Source organism: Galeopterus variegatus, unplaced genomic scaffold (genome assembly GCF_000696425.1).
Source record: "Galeopterus variegatus unplaced genomic scaffold, G_variegatus-3.0.2 Scaffold2973, whole genome shotgun sequence".
In the NCBI taxonomy this organism is placed as follows: Eukaryota; Metazoa; Chordata; class Mammalia; order Dermoptera; family Cynocephalidae; genus Galeopterus; species Galeopterus variegatus.
In genome coordinates this window covers 385,663-402,447 of record NW_007729084.1, presented here as the reverse complement: position 1 = coordinate 402,447, position 16,785 = coordinate 385,663, and the positions used below count along the sequence as shown (strand labels likewise).

Here is a 16,785-nt window from a genome sequence, read left to right as displayed (position 1 = left end):
TTGTTAACAGCCACATTAGAAACTCCATGGTGTGGGTAAACATTGTTTATTTAACCAGTATTCTATAAATAGACTTCAAATTGTTTCCATTTTTTCACAAATCTGAAGAAAGCCTGTCCTCGTGAACACATGCAAGTTTTTTTTTCTAAAGCTGTGCTATCATATATGATACCAATTAGTCACATGTGGCTATTTAAATTTAAATTTTTGTTAATTAAAATTAAATAAAATTAAAACTTTAGTTCCTCATCAATCTAGTGTTATTTCAAATGCTCAGTGGGGCTGCTGTATTGGGCAGCACTGATATAGAACATTTCCATTATCACAGAAAATTTTTTGAATTGCAGTGTGCTAGAGTGTAAGTAAAATTCCTGGACCATAGGGTATAGACATTTTAATTTCAGTAGATATTTACAGATTGCTCTCCAAAATGAATGTCATTCACATTTACCCCCAGGAATAAATGCAAGTACTAATTTCCTCTTTCCCACATCAACATTTAATATTGTAGATTTAAAACAGTTTTGCTAATAATTTGGTAAAAATGGTATCTCACTTTATTTGATACTTTGCTGATTAGAGGTTGAACATCTTTCTAGTATGTTTTTAGGCCATTCAGGTTTTTCCTTTTCTAGAATTACCTGTTTATATTTTTTGCCTGTTTTTCGATTGTCTTATTTTTAATACAGTTGTATTTATTTTTAATATATTTTGTACTCTATTCCTTTGCATTATGTGTTGTAAAAGTCTTTTCACAGTCTATGGCTTGTCTTTAAACTTTTATATAGGTGTTGTTAATTTGTATATAGTCTAGTTTTTCTGTCTTACACTTTTCCTGATATGGTTTCTGCTTTGTTTAACAAGTTTCCTATTTCAGGGTCATAAACATAATCTCTTATATTTTAATACTTTTAAAACTTTGGTTTGATGTTTTTTCCTTTCCCATTTTGATCCTTCATCTACATGTAATTTATTTTTGCAATGGGGTGAGTTAGGGTTGAACTTTTTTTCCCCTCTCAGTATGAATAAGCAGTTTTCTGATTACCATTTATTAACCTGCCCTTTATTTTCTTAAAGGTTGTCCTGGGGATTACAAGTAGCTTAATAACTTAAAACCATGTAGTTCAGATTAATAGCAGCTTAATTCAATAATATGCAAATTCTTTGCCCCAATATACCTTTGTTCTCTTTTCCTTCTTTGTATTGCTGCTGTCAAATTATGTCTTTATACAACCCATAAATACAGTTTTATAATTACTGATTTATGTAATTGTCTTTTAAACAGATAGAAGAAAAAAAGTTACAAATAAAAATGTGTGTGTTGTCTTTTTCATAATACTTACATTTTTGCCTTTACTGGTGCTCATTTTTCTTTGTGTGGATTTTAGTTACTATTTAGTGTCCTTTCATTTCAACCTGGAAGACTTTCTGATATTTTTGGAGGGCAGGTTTTTTTTTTNCTTTATTTTCTTAAAGGTTGTCCTGGGGATTACAAGTAGCTTAATAACTTAAAACCATGTAGTTCAGATTAATAGCAGCTTAATTCAATAATATGCAAATTCTTTGCCCCAATATACCTTTGTTCTCTTTTCCTTCTTTGTATTGCTGCTGTCAAATTATGTCTTTATACAACCCATAAATACAGTTTTATAATTACTGATTTATGTAATTGTCTTTTAAACAGATAGAAGAAAAAAAGTTACAAATAAAAATGTGTGTGTTGTCTTTTTCATAATACTTACATTTTTGCCTTTACTGGTGCTCATTTTTCTTTGTGTGGATTTTAGTTACTATTTAGTGTCCTTTCATTTCAACCTGGAAGACTTTCTGATATTTTTGGAGGGCAGGTTTTTTTTTTATCTGGAAATGTCTTAATATTTCTTTTATTTTAAAGGAGATTTTAGTTGAATACAGACTTCTTGGTTGAGTTTTTTTCTCCAAAATTTTGATATCTCACTGTCTTTTAGCTTCCATGGTTTCTGTTGAAAAGTTAGCTGTCAATCTTGTTGAAGTTCCCTTGCATATGTTGTTTTTCTCCTGCTGCACAACTTTCAAGATTTTCTTTTTGTGTTTGACTTTCATCAGTTTGACTCTGATGTCTTTTGATAGGGCTTTTTTTTAGTTTATTCTACTTGGAGTTTGATGAGTTTCTTGAAAGTTTAGATTTATATTTTTCATCAAGTTTGGGTAGTTTTAAGCCGTTATTTCTCCAAATTATTTTTCTGCCTCTTTTCACATTTTGAGACTCCTCTTATGCTTGCTTTGGTACATTTGATATTTCCACAGTTCTCTGAGGCTCTGTTCATTTTTCTTCATTTTCTTTTCTTTCTGTTCCTTACAGTGGATAATCTCTTTTGACCTCTCTTCAAGTTTGCTATTTATTGCAGCTCAGATCTGTTGTTGAGTCCCTCTAGTGACTTTTATTTCAGTTATTATGCTTTTAACTTAAGAATTTCTCTTTGGTTATTTTTTATAATTTCTCTTTATTGATATTCTCTATTTGGTGACTCATCATTGTAATACTTTAATTATTTAGACATGGTTTCCCTTAGTTCTCTGAATATATTAATAATAGCTGATTTAAAGTTTTTTTCTACTAAGTCCAAAATCTGGGTCTCCTCACAGATATTTTCTGTTAGTTGCTTTTCTCTTTGTATATGAATGGCATACTTTGCTGTTTCTTTGCATGTCTCATAAGTTTTTGATGAAAACTGAATATTTTAGATAATATATTTTAACAACTCTGGTATCAGATTCCATCACTCCTCCTACATTTGTTGCTCCTGGTGTTTTTGTTGTGGTGGTAGTGTTTTTCTACTTGTAAGTCTTTCCTGGACTAATTAAGTAGATATATTTCCTACAGTGTGTGGTCAGTGATTTCTCTGCTAGCTTTTTAAGTTCTCTCGTGAAATTTTTACCTGGCTTCTTAGTGGTCACACCTGGACCAGTGTAATCTAGTGGGTAGCCAATGATTAGTAAGAAGATTTCTTTAAATTCCTTGCATGTAAGTCTTCCACTTTTGCTGAAAGGATCTTTGTGAGAAAGCTCACCTTCAAACTTTAGGCAGTTTACAAGACAGCCTCAGCTTTCACTTCTTGCTTGTGCAGGGTTTAAGGGCAGTGAGAGATGAATGACTGGTGATTTCTCCTTTATCAGGTGTTTGTTGGGCAAGAAAACAGCTTGTGTGCAACTTTTACATCTCCAGGAATATGTTAGCAGTTTGCAAAGCTCCTTATGGTAGTCTACTTCTCCAAGATTTCTCTTTAATTCTCAGTCAGGCTCTTGTTTGCCTCAACTGAAATCACAGCTTTCAGCTGCTGAGATACTGCTAGGAATTTGCCATCGTTCTGGTAATGCCCTGGGTCCTACCCTCACCCCGCAAAGTTGAGCTAGGCTCTAAGATCACATTACTGAGAAGAGAGATTTTTCCAGGGAACTGTAAGTTTGGACTAAATATTGATTGTGATCAGATCTGATCTCTCCATTGTCTGTAGTCCTGCTGGCTTTTGGCTACTTTGCCCATGGGCTGGGGAAGGAGGTGGAATGGGAATAGCCCCAAGTTAAAACATCAAAGATCCTGCTGTCTTACCAAGGTTTAGTAATTTCTCTTGGATGGATGATTTTCAGTTCGTTCTGTGGCTTTGATTAATGGCCAGAGTTCTGAAATGGTTGTTTTTAGTTGTTTTTCCTGTATTTTTGTTATTTTAGAGGAGAGGTAGTTCACCAAGGTCCTCTCTCCTCCATTCTGGAAGGTGATCTTCCCATAGAGATGGATTTTTCATTTAATCAAGTGTTGGATTTGATTTACTGGTATTTCTAATTTTTGCAAATGTAAGTGATATTTTTGAATTCGGCAACATCCAGTCTTTTCTGTGCTTCGGAATAGCTTGTATAAGGTGTTTCTTGATGGTTTAGTAGTTTTTAGGTATGCTATAGAGAGGATTCTGCATTCTTTTGTGTTTGGCTCTTTTAACCTGCTTTAATGTAATTTTACTCATCCTTTTACCGAATGCAGCAGCTTCCCGGCCTCTGCCTCAATGTGACCATATGCATATATCTTGATGAATCTTTCTTAGTGTATGTAATAGTACTTTGCAAAATTTTGGCCAAGATTTTTGTTTGTGTTGTTTACTGCTTTGTCAACCCAGTGCCTAGAATGGTGCCTATAGCATATTATGTTCGAAATAAATATTTCTTGAATTAATGAATAACATTATCTAATCTCTTCAAATATTTCTGTGTTCTTCCAGTCAGTACCATATTTATTTTTCCTGGAAGTTCTGTCAGTTCTCTCTGTTTTTATTTCCTTCTTGTACTCCCTAGTGGGAACTCAGTTAGGATTGTTTTAATGAATCTATAACACTTTTTACAAGTAAATGTTTACTGAATTGAGTCTGGGTTTAAAGCTTTTCACTAGTACCATTATTATTGTAACCATTTATATAATAGATTTTTACATACTTTTCATTTTAATACTCTTTGTTTTCTAGGCCATGGACACAGTCATTCCCTCTTTAATGGTGCTCTGGATCAGGCACATGGCCATGTAGATCATTGCCATAGTCACGAAGTGAAACATAGTGCTGCACATAGCCATGACCATGCTCATGGACATGGGCACTTTCATTCTCATGGTGAGTACAGCCTAAAGACTCTTAAATGGACAGTCTTACAAATAAATAGGAATTGTGTATTGCTATTCCTAGTTGAAATAGTCTATTAAAGGGATGCTGCAATCAACTTCGTTTCTAATGAATCAATATAAGTGGTTCCCAGGACTAGTTCATTTTTAGTATATCATGAAATTATCTTGTTATAAGGCAATGGATATAGTTTTTTTAATCAGTGAGTATATCATAATAAAATGTCACTATTTTAAATGACTGTCAGTGAACGAGGAACAATTGCAATTTAGCAAATGAAAATGATGATTTTTTAAATATGAAGCTTTTTGTGCTATACAGGCTTATAAAATTACAATAGAGGTTTTCAGTTTTTCATATTTTTATTGTAATATTTTATGTTTATTGCTTGACATTTACCTCCATGTTTCTTTAAAAATTTTTATGTTAACTTATATAGCATTAGGTACTAAGTTATAAGGTATTTATCAACTTAATATTTTATTTTAAAACATGTTAAATAGTTTACTTATGAATTTCAGAGTATAGATGAATAGAAGCTGCTTAAGTGACAAAACTTGATGAATCTTTAAATAGATTGTATGCTTAAATATTATCCGTGCTTGCCACATAGACAGAATCTTAAAGCTTTAGATTTGAAAATATGAAAGGGCCTTGGAAATTGAGTGTTCTAAGCCCCTAATTGTTTAGTGTTTACATTTTTTAACTACGTTATTGAGATATGATTGACACATAAAAAGCTGTCCATATTTAATATATACAACTTAATGAGTTTGGAGATAAGTATATACCCATGAAACCATCAATTTACACCATAAACATATCCATCACCATCAAAGTTTTCTCCTGCCCTCTTTATTCTTATTCCTCTTCTTTCATTCTTTCTTTAGTGATAAGAACACTTAACCTAACATCCACCCTTTTGGCAAATTCTCAGTTATATGACAGTACCTCAAAAAGTTCATGGAAAGATTTGTATTATCTTTTAATTCTATTTTTCCTTGAACTTTTTGATGTACTCTTGTATAATACAGTATTAGCTATAGGTACTATGCTGTACAGTTCTCTAGGATTTATCTTGTATAACTGGAATTTTGTATCCTTTGACTAATACTTCCCCATTTCCATTTCCCTCCAGCTGCTGAAAACCAACATTCTACTGTCTATTTCTATGAGTGACTATTTTAGATTCCTCATATAAGTGGTATTATGTAGTATTTTTCTTTCTGCATTTGGCTTATTACACTTAGCATGATGTCCTCCAGGTTCATCCATGTTGTCTCAAATGGCAAGATTTTCTTCTTTCTTAAGGCTGGATAATGTTCTGTTTTATGTATAACTATATTTTCTTTATTTATTCATTCATTAATGGACATTTAGGTTGCTTCCATGCCTTGACTATTGTGAATACTGCTGCAGTGAACATGGACATGCAGCTATCTCTTTTGAGATCCTGATTTCAATTCCTTTTCATATATATTGATATAGTTTGGAAATGTTTGTCCCTCCAAAGCTCATATTGAAATCTGATGTGGAATGTTGGGAGGTAGAGCCTAGTGGGAGGTGTTTGGATCATAGGGGCAGATCCTTCATGAGTAGATTAATGGATTTGTTCCTGAGAGAGCAAATTGTTAAAAAGAGCCTGGCACCTCCCCTCCCTCTTTTGCTTCTTCTCTCACCATGTGATCTCTACACTTTCCACCATGAGTAGAAGCAGCCTGAGGCTCCTGCCAGATGCAGCTGTTCCAGAATTGTGGGCCAAATAAACCTCTTTTCTTCATGAATTACTCAGTTTCAGGGATTCTGTTACAGCAGCACAAAAACAGACTAATATGTGCACCCAGAAGTAGGATTGCTGGATCATATGGTAGTTTTATTTTTTTTAATGTTATCTATTTATTAATTTATTGAAACATATTGATTGTATATATTTATGGGGTACAGAGTTATATTTCAATACATGTATACACTGTGTGATGATCAAATCAGGGTAATTAGCATATTCATCATTGCAAAACTTAACAATTTCTTCGTGATGGGCACATTTGATTTCCTTTCTTCCAGTCATTTGGTAACATGTAGTAAATAATTTTTAATTATAGATTCCTGTGTAGACTGTACACCAGTAGGACTTATTTTTTCTATCTAGCTCTAATTTTGTGTCCATTAACCAGCCTCTCATTATCTTCCCTCCCACCTCCCATTTCCTGCCTCTAGAACCACAGTTGTTCTCTCTCCTTTTAGCAGTTCAACTTATTATTATTATAATTATTTTTGTTTTGTTTTGTTCTGTTTTTAGCTCTCACATATTAGTGAGAGCATGTATTTCTCTTTCTGTGCCTGGCTTATTTCATGTAGCATAATTTTCTCCAAGCTCATCCATATTGCTACGAATGGCAGAATTTCATTCTTTTTTTATGGCCAAGTAATATTCCATTGTGTATATGTATCACATTTTCTTTATCCAGTAATCTGTCAATGGACATGGTAGTTCTATTTTTAATATTTTCAGAACCTCCATAACTGTATTCCGTGTTGGCTTCATCAATTAATGTTCTTACCAACAGTGTTGAAGGGTTCCCTTTCTCCATATTCACACCAACACTTTTTTGTCTTTTTTTGTTTTTTGGTAATAGCCATCCTGACAGTTGTCACATGACATCACATTGTGGTTTTGGTTTGCATTTCCCTGGTGATTGATGATGTTGACTTTTTTATGTACCTGTTGGCCATTTGTATGTCTTTTTTGCAGAAAATGTCTATTCAGTTCCTTGGGCCATTTTTAAATCAGGTTATTTGTTTTTTTGCTGTTGAGTTGTAGGAGTTCTGTATATACTTTGAATATTGACCCTTTATCAGATATATAGTTTGCAAATATTTTCTACCATTCCATATATTGGTTGCCTTTCATTTTGTTGTTTGTTTCCTTTGCTGTGCGTAAACTTTTTAGTTTGATGTAATCTCATTTGTCTATTTTCCTTTTGTTACCTTTGTCAGTCTCTAAAATTTGCATATTTTTGTAATGATTACACTGGTATGCTTAAAGCCTTGCTTTTCCAAGTTTTTTGCTCACCTCCGAGAATAATTTTGAAAAACTGCATATCCTGCACACATTTATATGATTTCTAAAAAATTTTTGGTTAAACAGTAGTGAAGAATATACTACTAATATTTTAGAATGAAACTTCTATTAAATATATCATTGTATTAAATATATTCAGTGGCCTCTAAATACCTTATTGATTTGAGACCCACCCATACCCATTCAAAGACATATCAACAATTATACATTTTCATCATCCTGTTTTTCCTTGAATTCTTATTTCCACTACACTTCTTTTCCAGAATTTTATAATAATGGAGTATATTTGTGTTAAGTCTTTAGTTGATTACCTGTTACACTTCTTGGCAATAAAATATGTATATAAGTTTAAATTTTTTATTTCCTGTGAACATAATACTTAGCATTTAGACATTTCTATTGGATGGAATCATTACAGTTATTACCAGTACACAGTCAATCAAAATAATTCTATCTCAAATTTTGATTATATAGTTATTAACTTCAAAAAAGGCAACATGTTATTTGAAATACATAATTAGATGGTTAAAGCTCATTTTTTCCCAATTATTTTGTGGATAAATAACACTCAGTGGCATGAAATAGGTTTTGATATCAATTCTGCTCCTATTTTTCATCTTTATAAATGTAAGTACTAAGAAAACTTAAGTAGAAGGAATTCTGTTATAACACTTTTGGTTAATTCTTTGAACATCTTTAGAATTAAGTCCCCAAAACCATGATGATCTATCATCAAAAATTATTTTTAATGATCTATTAATTGGGAGTTCCATTAGTTAATCCCTACATTTTATTGAAGTCAAAGAATTAGAAACCACATTGCTTACAAAAGGATTTGCTAGCCAGCCATTAGTCATTACTTTCCATAATATTGCTACCATTATTTTCCAGTGACTCCTTGTTTGTTGCCCTAGAATTTTTTTTTTTTCACCCTTGGCAGTGTGCTATAGTAAGGTTCTATATAGGTGAATGGTAGCTCTTTTTTTGTCAGGGAGGAGAAGAGTGGGTGAGAACAAGAATTGGCTTGACACTGGGGCATGCTCAGGCAGATCAGTTTTTAGAAAGCTTTGGAATTTTGTGAATCTAGAAATCGAATCCCTTACATGTATTGCTTTTTATTGATTAATTGACATACTTCACTTATCCTTACCTAAGACTCTGAATTTAATTAATGGAATCAATGATTACTTTCCAAAGTATGCAGCATAGCATAGTCATAGGATTTTAGAATTAGCCTACACACAGTTTCAACTAATTGTTTATGGGATTTAACACAGACAAAATTGAAATTCAGAAGAGAAAGAAACCATCTTTTAATGAAATTAGTTCTTATGGTCTTTCTCCTTCAATGGACTGTGAGTCCCTTGAACTCAAGGACCATGTCTTATTGTCCTTTTTTATTAAGACATTCTAACACAATGCCTGGCAAGTAGGAGCAACTCATTAAATCTTTATTGTGTTTATAAATGTGTGCTATTTATATTTGTTTATAAGTCTTCTTGAATTGCTGAATAAATTTTCTCTAGATTTCACTCCACCCTTGGCCCCTCCCCCAAAAAGTAATAGTTCAAAAGAAGAATTTATGTCTAGCTTTTATTGTTTTGATTACTTGGTGGGGACATATGTAGGAATGATTTTTAAAATTTTTCCTAGAAAAAACATGTTTTGTATTTAGGTTGTAAATAAAATACTTTATATTTCTATTTTGGCAGACTGGGAGCAAATGTTTAAAAAATTTATCAGATATGTTTGTTGGGAGTTAAACAAATATTTATGGTAGCCTCATATTATATTCTAGTAATTATCTTCATCATTATTATCATAAGCAATACTGATCATTGCTAGTAGTTTTGAATGCTCATCATTTATCAGGCATGTTGTAAGTGCTTTACATGCATTAACTTTTTAAATTCTCTCAACAGTTTAATGAGGTGAGTACAGCTGTTGTCCCCATTTTATAAATAAGGAACTGAAGCACAGAGAGATCATACTAACTAGTAAATAGAAAAGCTAGTGTTTGAACACAGGGAATATGACTTCAAAATCTGTGCTCTTGGGGCCGGCCCGGTGGCGCACTGCTATAGTGCGCCGCTTGGGAAGTGCGGCGGCGCTCCCGCCGAGGGTTCGGATCCCACATACAGACCGGTTCCCGCTCAATGGCTGAGCGAGGCGCGGGAGCAGCACCGAGGGTTGTGATCCCGTTGCCGGTCCCCGGTCTGGTACGGGGGCAACACTGAGGGTTGCGATCCGTTGCCGGACACGGAAAAAGACAAAAAAAAAAAAAGAAAGTAAAGGGCTGTGATTTCATTTTGCCCATAAGAGACATTATATTATAGTCTCACTGGGAAATATTGACAGCTTCGTATTTATTGGCATGCTGTATACTGAGTAAAGGTAGATGTGTTTTTGTTTGTTCAGTAATGTAAGCAGTAATGGGCAGAGGTGGGGTAGAGAGTGGGTAGATAGGTTAGAGAGTGGGGACTGTTCCTCATGGCAATTTGGGGGTCCAGGCTTCTTCCATCTGTGAGATTCTCAACTGCTGGAATCCTCCACTGGATTCTTTGTATCAAGCTGGAGGGAGAACACATAAGAGATCATATTGGACATTCATATGAGTCTGGAAGTGGTTTACATCTCATATTTCTTTGTTCACAGCTCAGTCACATAGCACCACCAAACTCAAGGGAGCTTAAGAAATGCAGTTTAGTTGTATAACCAAGAGGAAAAAGAAATGGGTTTGGTAAGCAACTAGCTAGTCTCTGCCACAAATTACAAATTGTATATATCCAGGAGGATGTTTAGATTTTACGTAGGTGGGAGTTATGTTGCCTTATATAACTATTATATTAGTATAGCAGAATATGTCTTTCAAAATAATTATGTCGAAAATGACTGTCTTTATGTTGACTTTCTACCTATAGATAAAAATCTGGTGCCTTGATCAGGGGCTAAATTTTTAAAACAGTTACACTTTTGATTATCAGCAGGATTTTCAGGGTAGTTGCATCTTACTTCCCACACAGCAGTACTATATCTAGACTGAAAATATTGTGCAGACTTATGCTTTTATATTTCTTTGTTACATTATTGCAGAGCATTGTTACAGTGCTATGTCAAAGCTGTAGTGATATGGGTATGTTAGCCTTTTGGTGGTGTGGGCCTTTGGTGGTTCTCGACCCAATGATTACAGGAAGACTTTTTGTTAGTTGCGATTAGAAAGCTTGTCAGTACTTCTGATGATCCCTTTAAACAAATATTGCTCTTTTGCCTGCTAATCTGTATTTTCTGCTTTAATGTTAAAGCTGTTTATTCATCTTCAGTGTATTTAAGTATAGAAATTGCAGTTTTTTGGGGTTTTTTTGACTGGTAAGGGGATCGAAACCCTCGGCATGGTGTGGTCTGCACCACGCTCAGCCAGTAAGCACACCGGCCATCCCTATACAGGATCCGAACCGGCGGCCTCGGCGCTCCCAGCGCCTCACTCTCCCAAGTGAGCCATGGGCTCGGCCCAGAAATTGCAGTTTTTTAAAAAAATCTTTTCATCATAAAGGCAAAATGAAAAAAAAAAGATTTTTTTATCTGTTCTACATGCAAAGTTTGCCACATTCATCTAGATGCTATTGTAAAACTACTGTTTGCCATAGCCACATTATCCCGGATTCTGTCCTGCCTTCATTTCTTGGACGTCTTATAACATCAAGCAATACGTTTGGTTTTCTCCGGATTTTCCAATTGTAAAAGTATTAGAAGATATTTTGTGAATATTAGAAGACTTTCACAATGTTTTTAATTTTCTGTGATTTTTACTTTTTAAAACAAAATATCCAAAATACTTGGTAGCCTTGATATATTTTGGAATTGCTTCCACTAAATTTCACTCAGTTGCTTTATTAAATTTTAAAAATGATTTCGTAGTTCTGATGTGGCTACATAGTCATGCATCCTTCATGATACATTTGAATGAGAATGACTCTGAATTGCAAAAATTTGAATCAGGAATTGAAGTCATATTTTAAAATAATTTAACTTAATTCTCTATAGATGGTCCCTCCTTCAAAGAAACAGCAGGACCCAGCAGACAGATTTTACAAGGTACGACAAGCAATTTGTATGTTTCTCAGTTTTATGAAACTGGTTTCATAGTTTTGAGTTGTCTGAAGTTTTCCTTTAAGAAAAATACATGACATAGTATTTATGTTTAAAATGTTAGCCTTCCTAGTGATTATTTTATATAAACTATTAGGTATATTAGCAGACATTTTTTCTTTTAATTGTCACTTGACTGTTTTCTCCAATTTAATAAGAAAAGCAAAATGTTCAAAAACTGTACTGCTTAAATATAAGTAATACCCATGATTATGACTACGGGAGGACTGTAGTAGTATGTTTGCCTTTGTAGGATTATTACATACTTTCTGCAAGAATAACATTCAATATGTTTTTATGTTGTGGGAAAATTTAGAGCTAAACATGTAATGCATAGTGAGACCTTCATCATATTTATAGGTCTCAATTGAGGATACCTAGTCACGAGCTTACATGTCATGTGAAATGATATATTACAAAGTTTTACTAGAGAGAAAATCAGTCTTGTTTATGAACTATGGTAATTTCCTTTTTGGGGGATGTGAATCAGTCTTTGGCTCCAAGTTTCCATTTGGACTTTATTGTCAAGGTTTCCTAATTCCCAGCTCCCTGTTTTCCTGCCTTTATTAACTTCAATCTGACTTTCCCAATAGCTTCTGATCCAATCTCTACTGCACCTATTTCTCTCCACTATTTCTTGATATAACTTTTGCTTTTTGTTTCATTATGAATATATTCTTTCATACTGAAGAATTTATTTTCTTCAGAAGGCTTAAATATATCTTTTAGTCATTAGTTTTTCACTTAAAATATTCTAGAATTATTTTAGAACATTTGCTGATATAGCTTGTAATATGCATATTTGACGCTTCTATAACAGATGCTCTAAATATGCCTTGATAATAAGAATTTATTTTTTTGTTTTGAAAATTATCACAAGTTGGAGGAAAGGAAGTTAGATTTGCCTTCCCAATTATCTTTTATATAAGCTATTATGAAAAAAGTAGATATATGCTTTTTACAGATTAGCTGTTTCTTTTCATATAGAATAGTTGATGTTATTAAAGAAGGCATGGTTGAAGTTTCAGTGTTTTGCTATACAGCAAATTTTACTTATTAAACATCTGAATGTTGAATAATTTATTGTCTTAATCAAGTCTTTTAGAAAATATTGTATATGAAATTTACTTCTTGATGTTTTTAGTGGTTTTCCAGGCAAGTATCACTTATTAAATATTAATATTATGTATAGGTTCTTGGGCAGTTAGAATATCAGTATCCTACCAATTTAATTTTTTTTTTATTAGAAGATGACTGGTAAGGGGATCTTAACCCTTGACTTGGTGTTGTCAGCACCATGCTCACCCAATGAGCTAACGGGCCATCTCTATATGGGATCCGAACCCGTGGCCTTGGTGTTATCAGCACCGTACTCTCCCGAGTGAGCCATGGGTCGGCCCCTACCAATTTAATATTTAATTATTAAAAGTTCAACGTGTATTTTATATTTATTAAAAAATATTCAGATCCCTATATTCTTCACGTCAACTTTGAATGTAGTATGTAACTAATTCAGGTAACAAAATCTTTAGGATAATTAGTGAGTATATCAGGGTAGAGTTGTGGTTCATAGGAAGTTCTAGTCCCAAACGGCAATAATTTTAATCACCAGCAGAGGGCTCTGTGTGTACATATATTTGTAATTAACAATGTTTTCTTCACCAATTCTTTTAACCTAATGCAGTTTCCTTCCCCTAACAAATTATTAGTTAACTTTTGGACTCTGTTAGCCATAGATGAATGGTAAACAATTTTTGGAATCAGTTTGTTTATCTACATTTTTATTATACCATTAAGGGCAAATATAATTTTACAGTCATATTTTAACCCTTGTTGATGAAAAAGAAAAGATTATTTCAGTTCATAAATGTAGTGTTACATAGTTACTAAACAGTGAATATACATGCGTACTGATTTTTCAAATTGATATTTAGTATTTTATATATGAAATTAAGAATATCATTCTAAGAAATATTTGTATTTTAACTTGATCAGAAGATATTATTTTGATTTTTATGATGCTTTATTTCTAGGTGTATTTTTACACATTCTAGCAGATACACTTGGGAGTATTGGTGTTATTGCCTCTGCCATCATGATGCAAAATTTTGGTTTGATGATAGCAGATCCTATCTGTTCGATCCTTATAGCCATGCTGATAGTTGTAAGGTAAGTGTTATGTTACTTTTAAGTATTAAAATGAGAGATAGGCATAAATATGCTACATAAATTACATATCTAAAATACAAATTATTATGTTGGTTTTCCTTTGATCTTTAAGAAATTCCTCCATAGATTCTCTTTTTGTTTTCATGTTTTTTTTCTGTGTTTGCCATTTATGCCTTGCCTAGAGTTTGATGTTTCTTTTGGGTATTTGGCAATTTTAAGCCTTTTGTTCATAATTTAAATCAATAGTAATTTTCTTGAATCCAACACTATATCTGTAGGGTAAAATATTGGAAATATAAAATTTACTAACTGTAATTAGAATATTATTCCCTCTCTCCCACCCTCTCCCCACCAACACACATACACACACACATGTATGTATCACAACTATTCATCCTTCAGTTCAGATTTAGTTGAAATGGCACTTCTTCAGGAAGCATTTCCTGATTCTTCACCTCCCAGGCTGGGTTAAGTATACTTATAGCACCTTCTATTACAGTACCCTTTCATGGCATTTACTTACTATATTGAAATAGCCTGTTTAATTGTCTCTCTCAGGCTCCATGAGGGCAAACTGTGTTTGTCCATTGTTTGGAAGTCAGAATCTAATTTTGCTTGTCAAAAAAGTTGTGCACTTTAAATTTGAATCAGAATAAATTCATGTTTCTTTCAACCTTAGAGAATTACTTTCTATGGGGAATTTTTACTTAGTTATGTTCTTATTCATTTATTTCACAAATATAGGTAAATACACAGACACACAGAAAACCTTTTTTTACGGAAATATAACATTTAAAAAACTGCACAAATCATCTTTAATACATATTAGGTAGACCCTCTTACCAGTGTGGTGAAAAAGACAAGATTCCCATTGTTTTGATCTTATATTATAAAGGGAGAAAGACAAGAAACAAATTAATAAATAAACGACTCAAATGTTAAATAGTTTGTATTGTTCAGAGGGTTAAGATAGGATTATGTGATAGTGACTCAGTTGCCAATTTAAATTAAGTGATAAAGGAAGACTTCTGAAGAGGGGCCTCTAAGCTGAATGTGAATGTCGCAAGAGAGCTTGTCACAGGAAAGCATTCTAATCTAGGGACCAGCTTGTATAAAAGCCCTATGGTCAAAACAACTTTGGCACTAAAAGGAGGCCAGTATGGCTGAAGCACAGGGAGTAAAAGGAAAGTAGTTTAAAATAAAGTTGGCGAATAGGCCTGGGAAAATTACCCGGGGTTAAGAGTTTAGATTTTATTCCAAGTGCAATGGGAAACATAAGGCAGTGACATCATTTGGTTTATATACATATATATGTGTGTGTGTATATTTGTTCTTTTTTTGGCAATTGGCCAGATCAGGGATATAAACCCTTAACCCTGGTGTTACAACACTACTCTAACCAACTGAGCTAATTGACCAGCCCAAAGGGAGGTTATTTTGTTTTTTGTTTTTCGTATTTTTTTTTTCCTTTTTGTCTTTTTTACTGACCGGTAACGGGATCGCAACCCTCGGTGTCGCGTCCGTACCAGGGACCGGTAACGGGATCGCAACCCTCGGTGTTGCGCCCGCACCGCCCTCAGGCAGTGAGCGGGAACCGGTCTCCACATGGGATCTGAACCCTCGGCGGGAGCGCCGCCGCACTCCCAAGCGGTGCACTCTCCAGTGCGCCACCGGGCCAGCCCTGTTTTTCGTATTTTTAAAAATCATTTTGGCTGCTGTTTGTGTGTAATGGATTATAAGGGGGTAGGAGTGCAAACTGGCAGACCATCTAGAAAGCTGTTATAATCAACCAAATGAGAGGCCATGGTGGCTTGGTCTAAGATGCTAATCTTGGAAATGGAGAGATGCAGATAAAGTTAGGAAATGCTTTGGGGGTGCAGCTAACATGCTTTGCTCATGGATATGAATATATGGGTCAGGGTTAACTGAAACGGGAATCAAGGGTAATTCCTAGATTTTTTTTATCTGGGCAACCAAGTGAATGAAGATGTTGCTGGAAGGGAAAAGAGTAATGTTTTTGTTTTTGAAAGGGACTACAGATTAAAAATTCTGTCTTGGTTTTTACGAGTTTGAGGTCTCACTAGAAATTTATATAGAAATTTCAGATAGGCATTTGAGTGTACAAATATGGAATTCTTGGGAGCAGTCAACCAAATATAAAGAATTGAAAATACTCCACGTACAGATTAAAGTCATGGAGTGGCATACATCTGGCATGATTGCCACCATCCCTACCCCTTCCATTTTCCTAGAAAATATCCCTCAATATGGTACTCCTTCCTGCTGAAACTGATCAAGTTTCAGGGTCCCTCTCAATATAGTGCTTCAAGAAGCTACAACTAGCTAACTACAGTTGACTTCCAAGATAAAACCTATTGGTCATTTATGTCTGGGTCCTACTGACCTATTTATAAAAACTTTTTCTGATAGTTTACATAAATACATAGTTTCAAGTCATATAATTGGATTCCTTTTCATTATTGTTAAGCTTTAACATTTTTATTGTTTGCTCTTTTTTCTGATAACCAAAGTAATACAGTGATTGTAAAAAACTCAAACTTTACGGAATGTTTAATTTATCTATTGAAATGTTCTCATAATCCCACCCCTTAGAGATAATAGAAAACTTTAATGTATCTTAAAATCATTCAACAAATACTTCAGTGCCCACTGTGTGCCGGGCAGTAAGCAACATAGGCAAATATTCTACCCTCATGGAGCTTACATTTTAATGGGAGAGATAGT

At 33.8% G+C, this 16,785-nt stretch overlaps 1 protein-coding gene across 1 annotated transcript in view; it reads left to right on the top strand.

The window, feature by feature from the left end:
• The window catches only part of SLC30A7 (solute carrier family 30 (zinc transporter), member 7), a 63,748-nt gene that overhangs the window by 6,951 nt on the left and 40,012 nt on the right, over window positions 1-16,785 (top strand). The window contains exons 4-6 of the mRNA XM_008583601.1: window positions 4,491-4,634; window positions 11,767-11,817; window positions 13,905-14,040. Of these exons, the coding sequence (XP_008581823.1) occupies window positions 4,491-4,634; window positions 11,767-11,817; window positions 13,905-14,040 (331 nt within the window). The remainder of the gene's footprint in view (window positions 1-4,490; window positions 4,635-11,766; window positions 11,818-13,904; window positions 14,041-16,785) is intronic.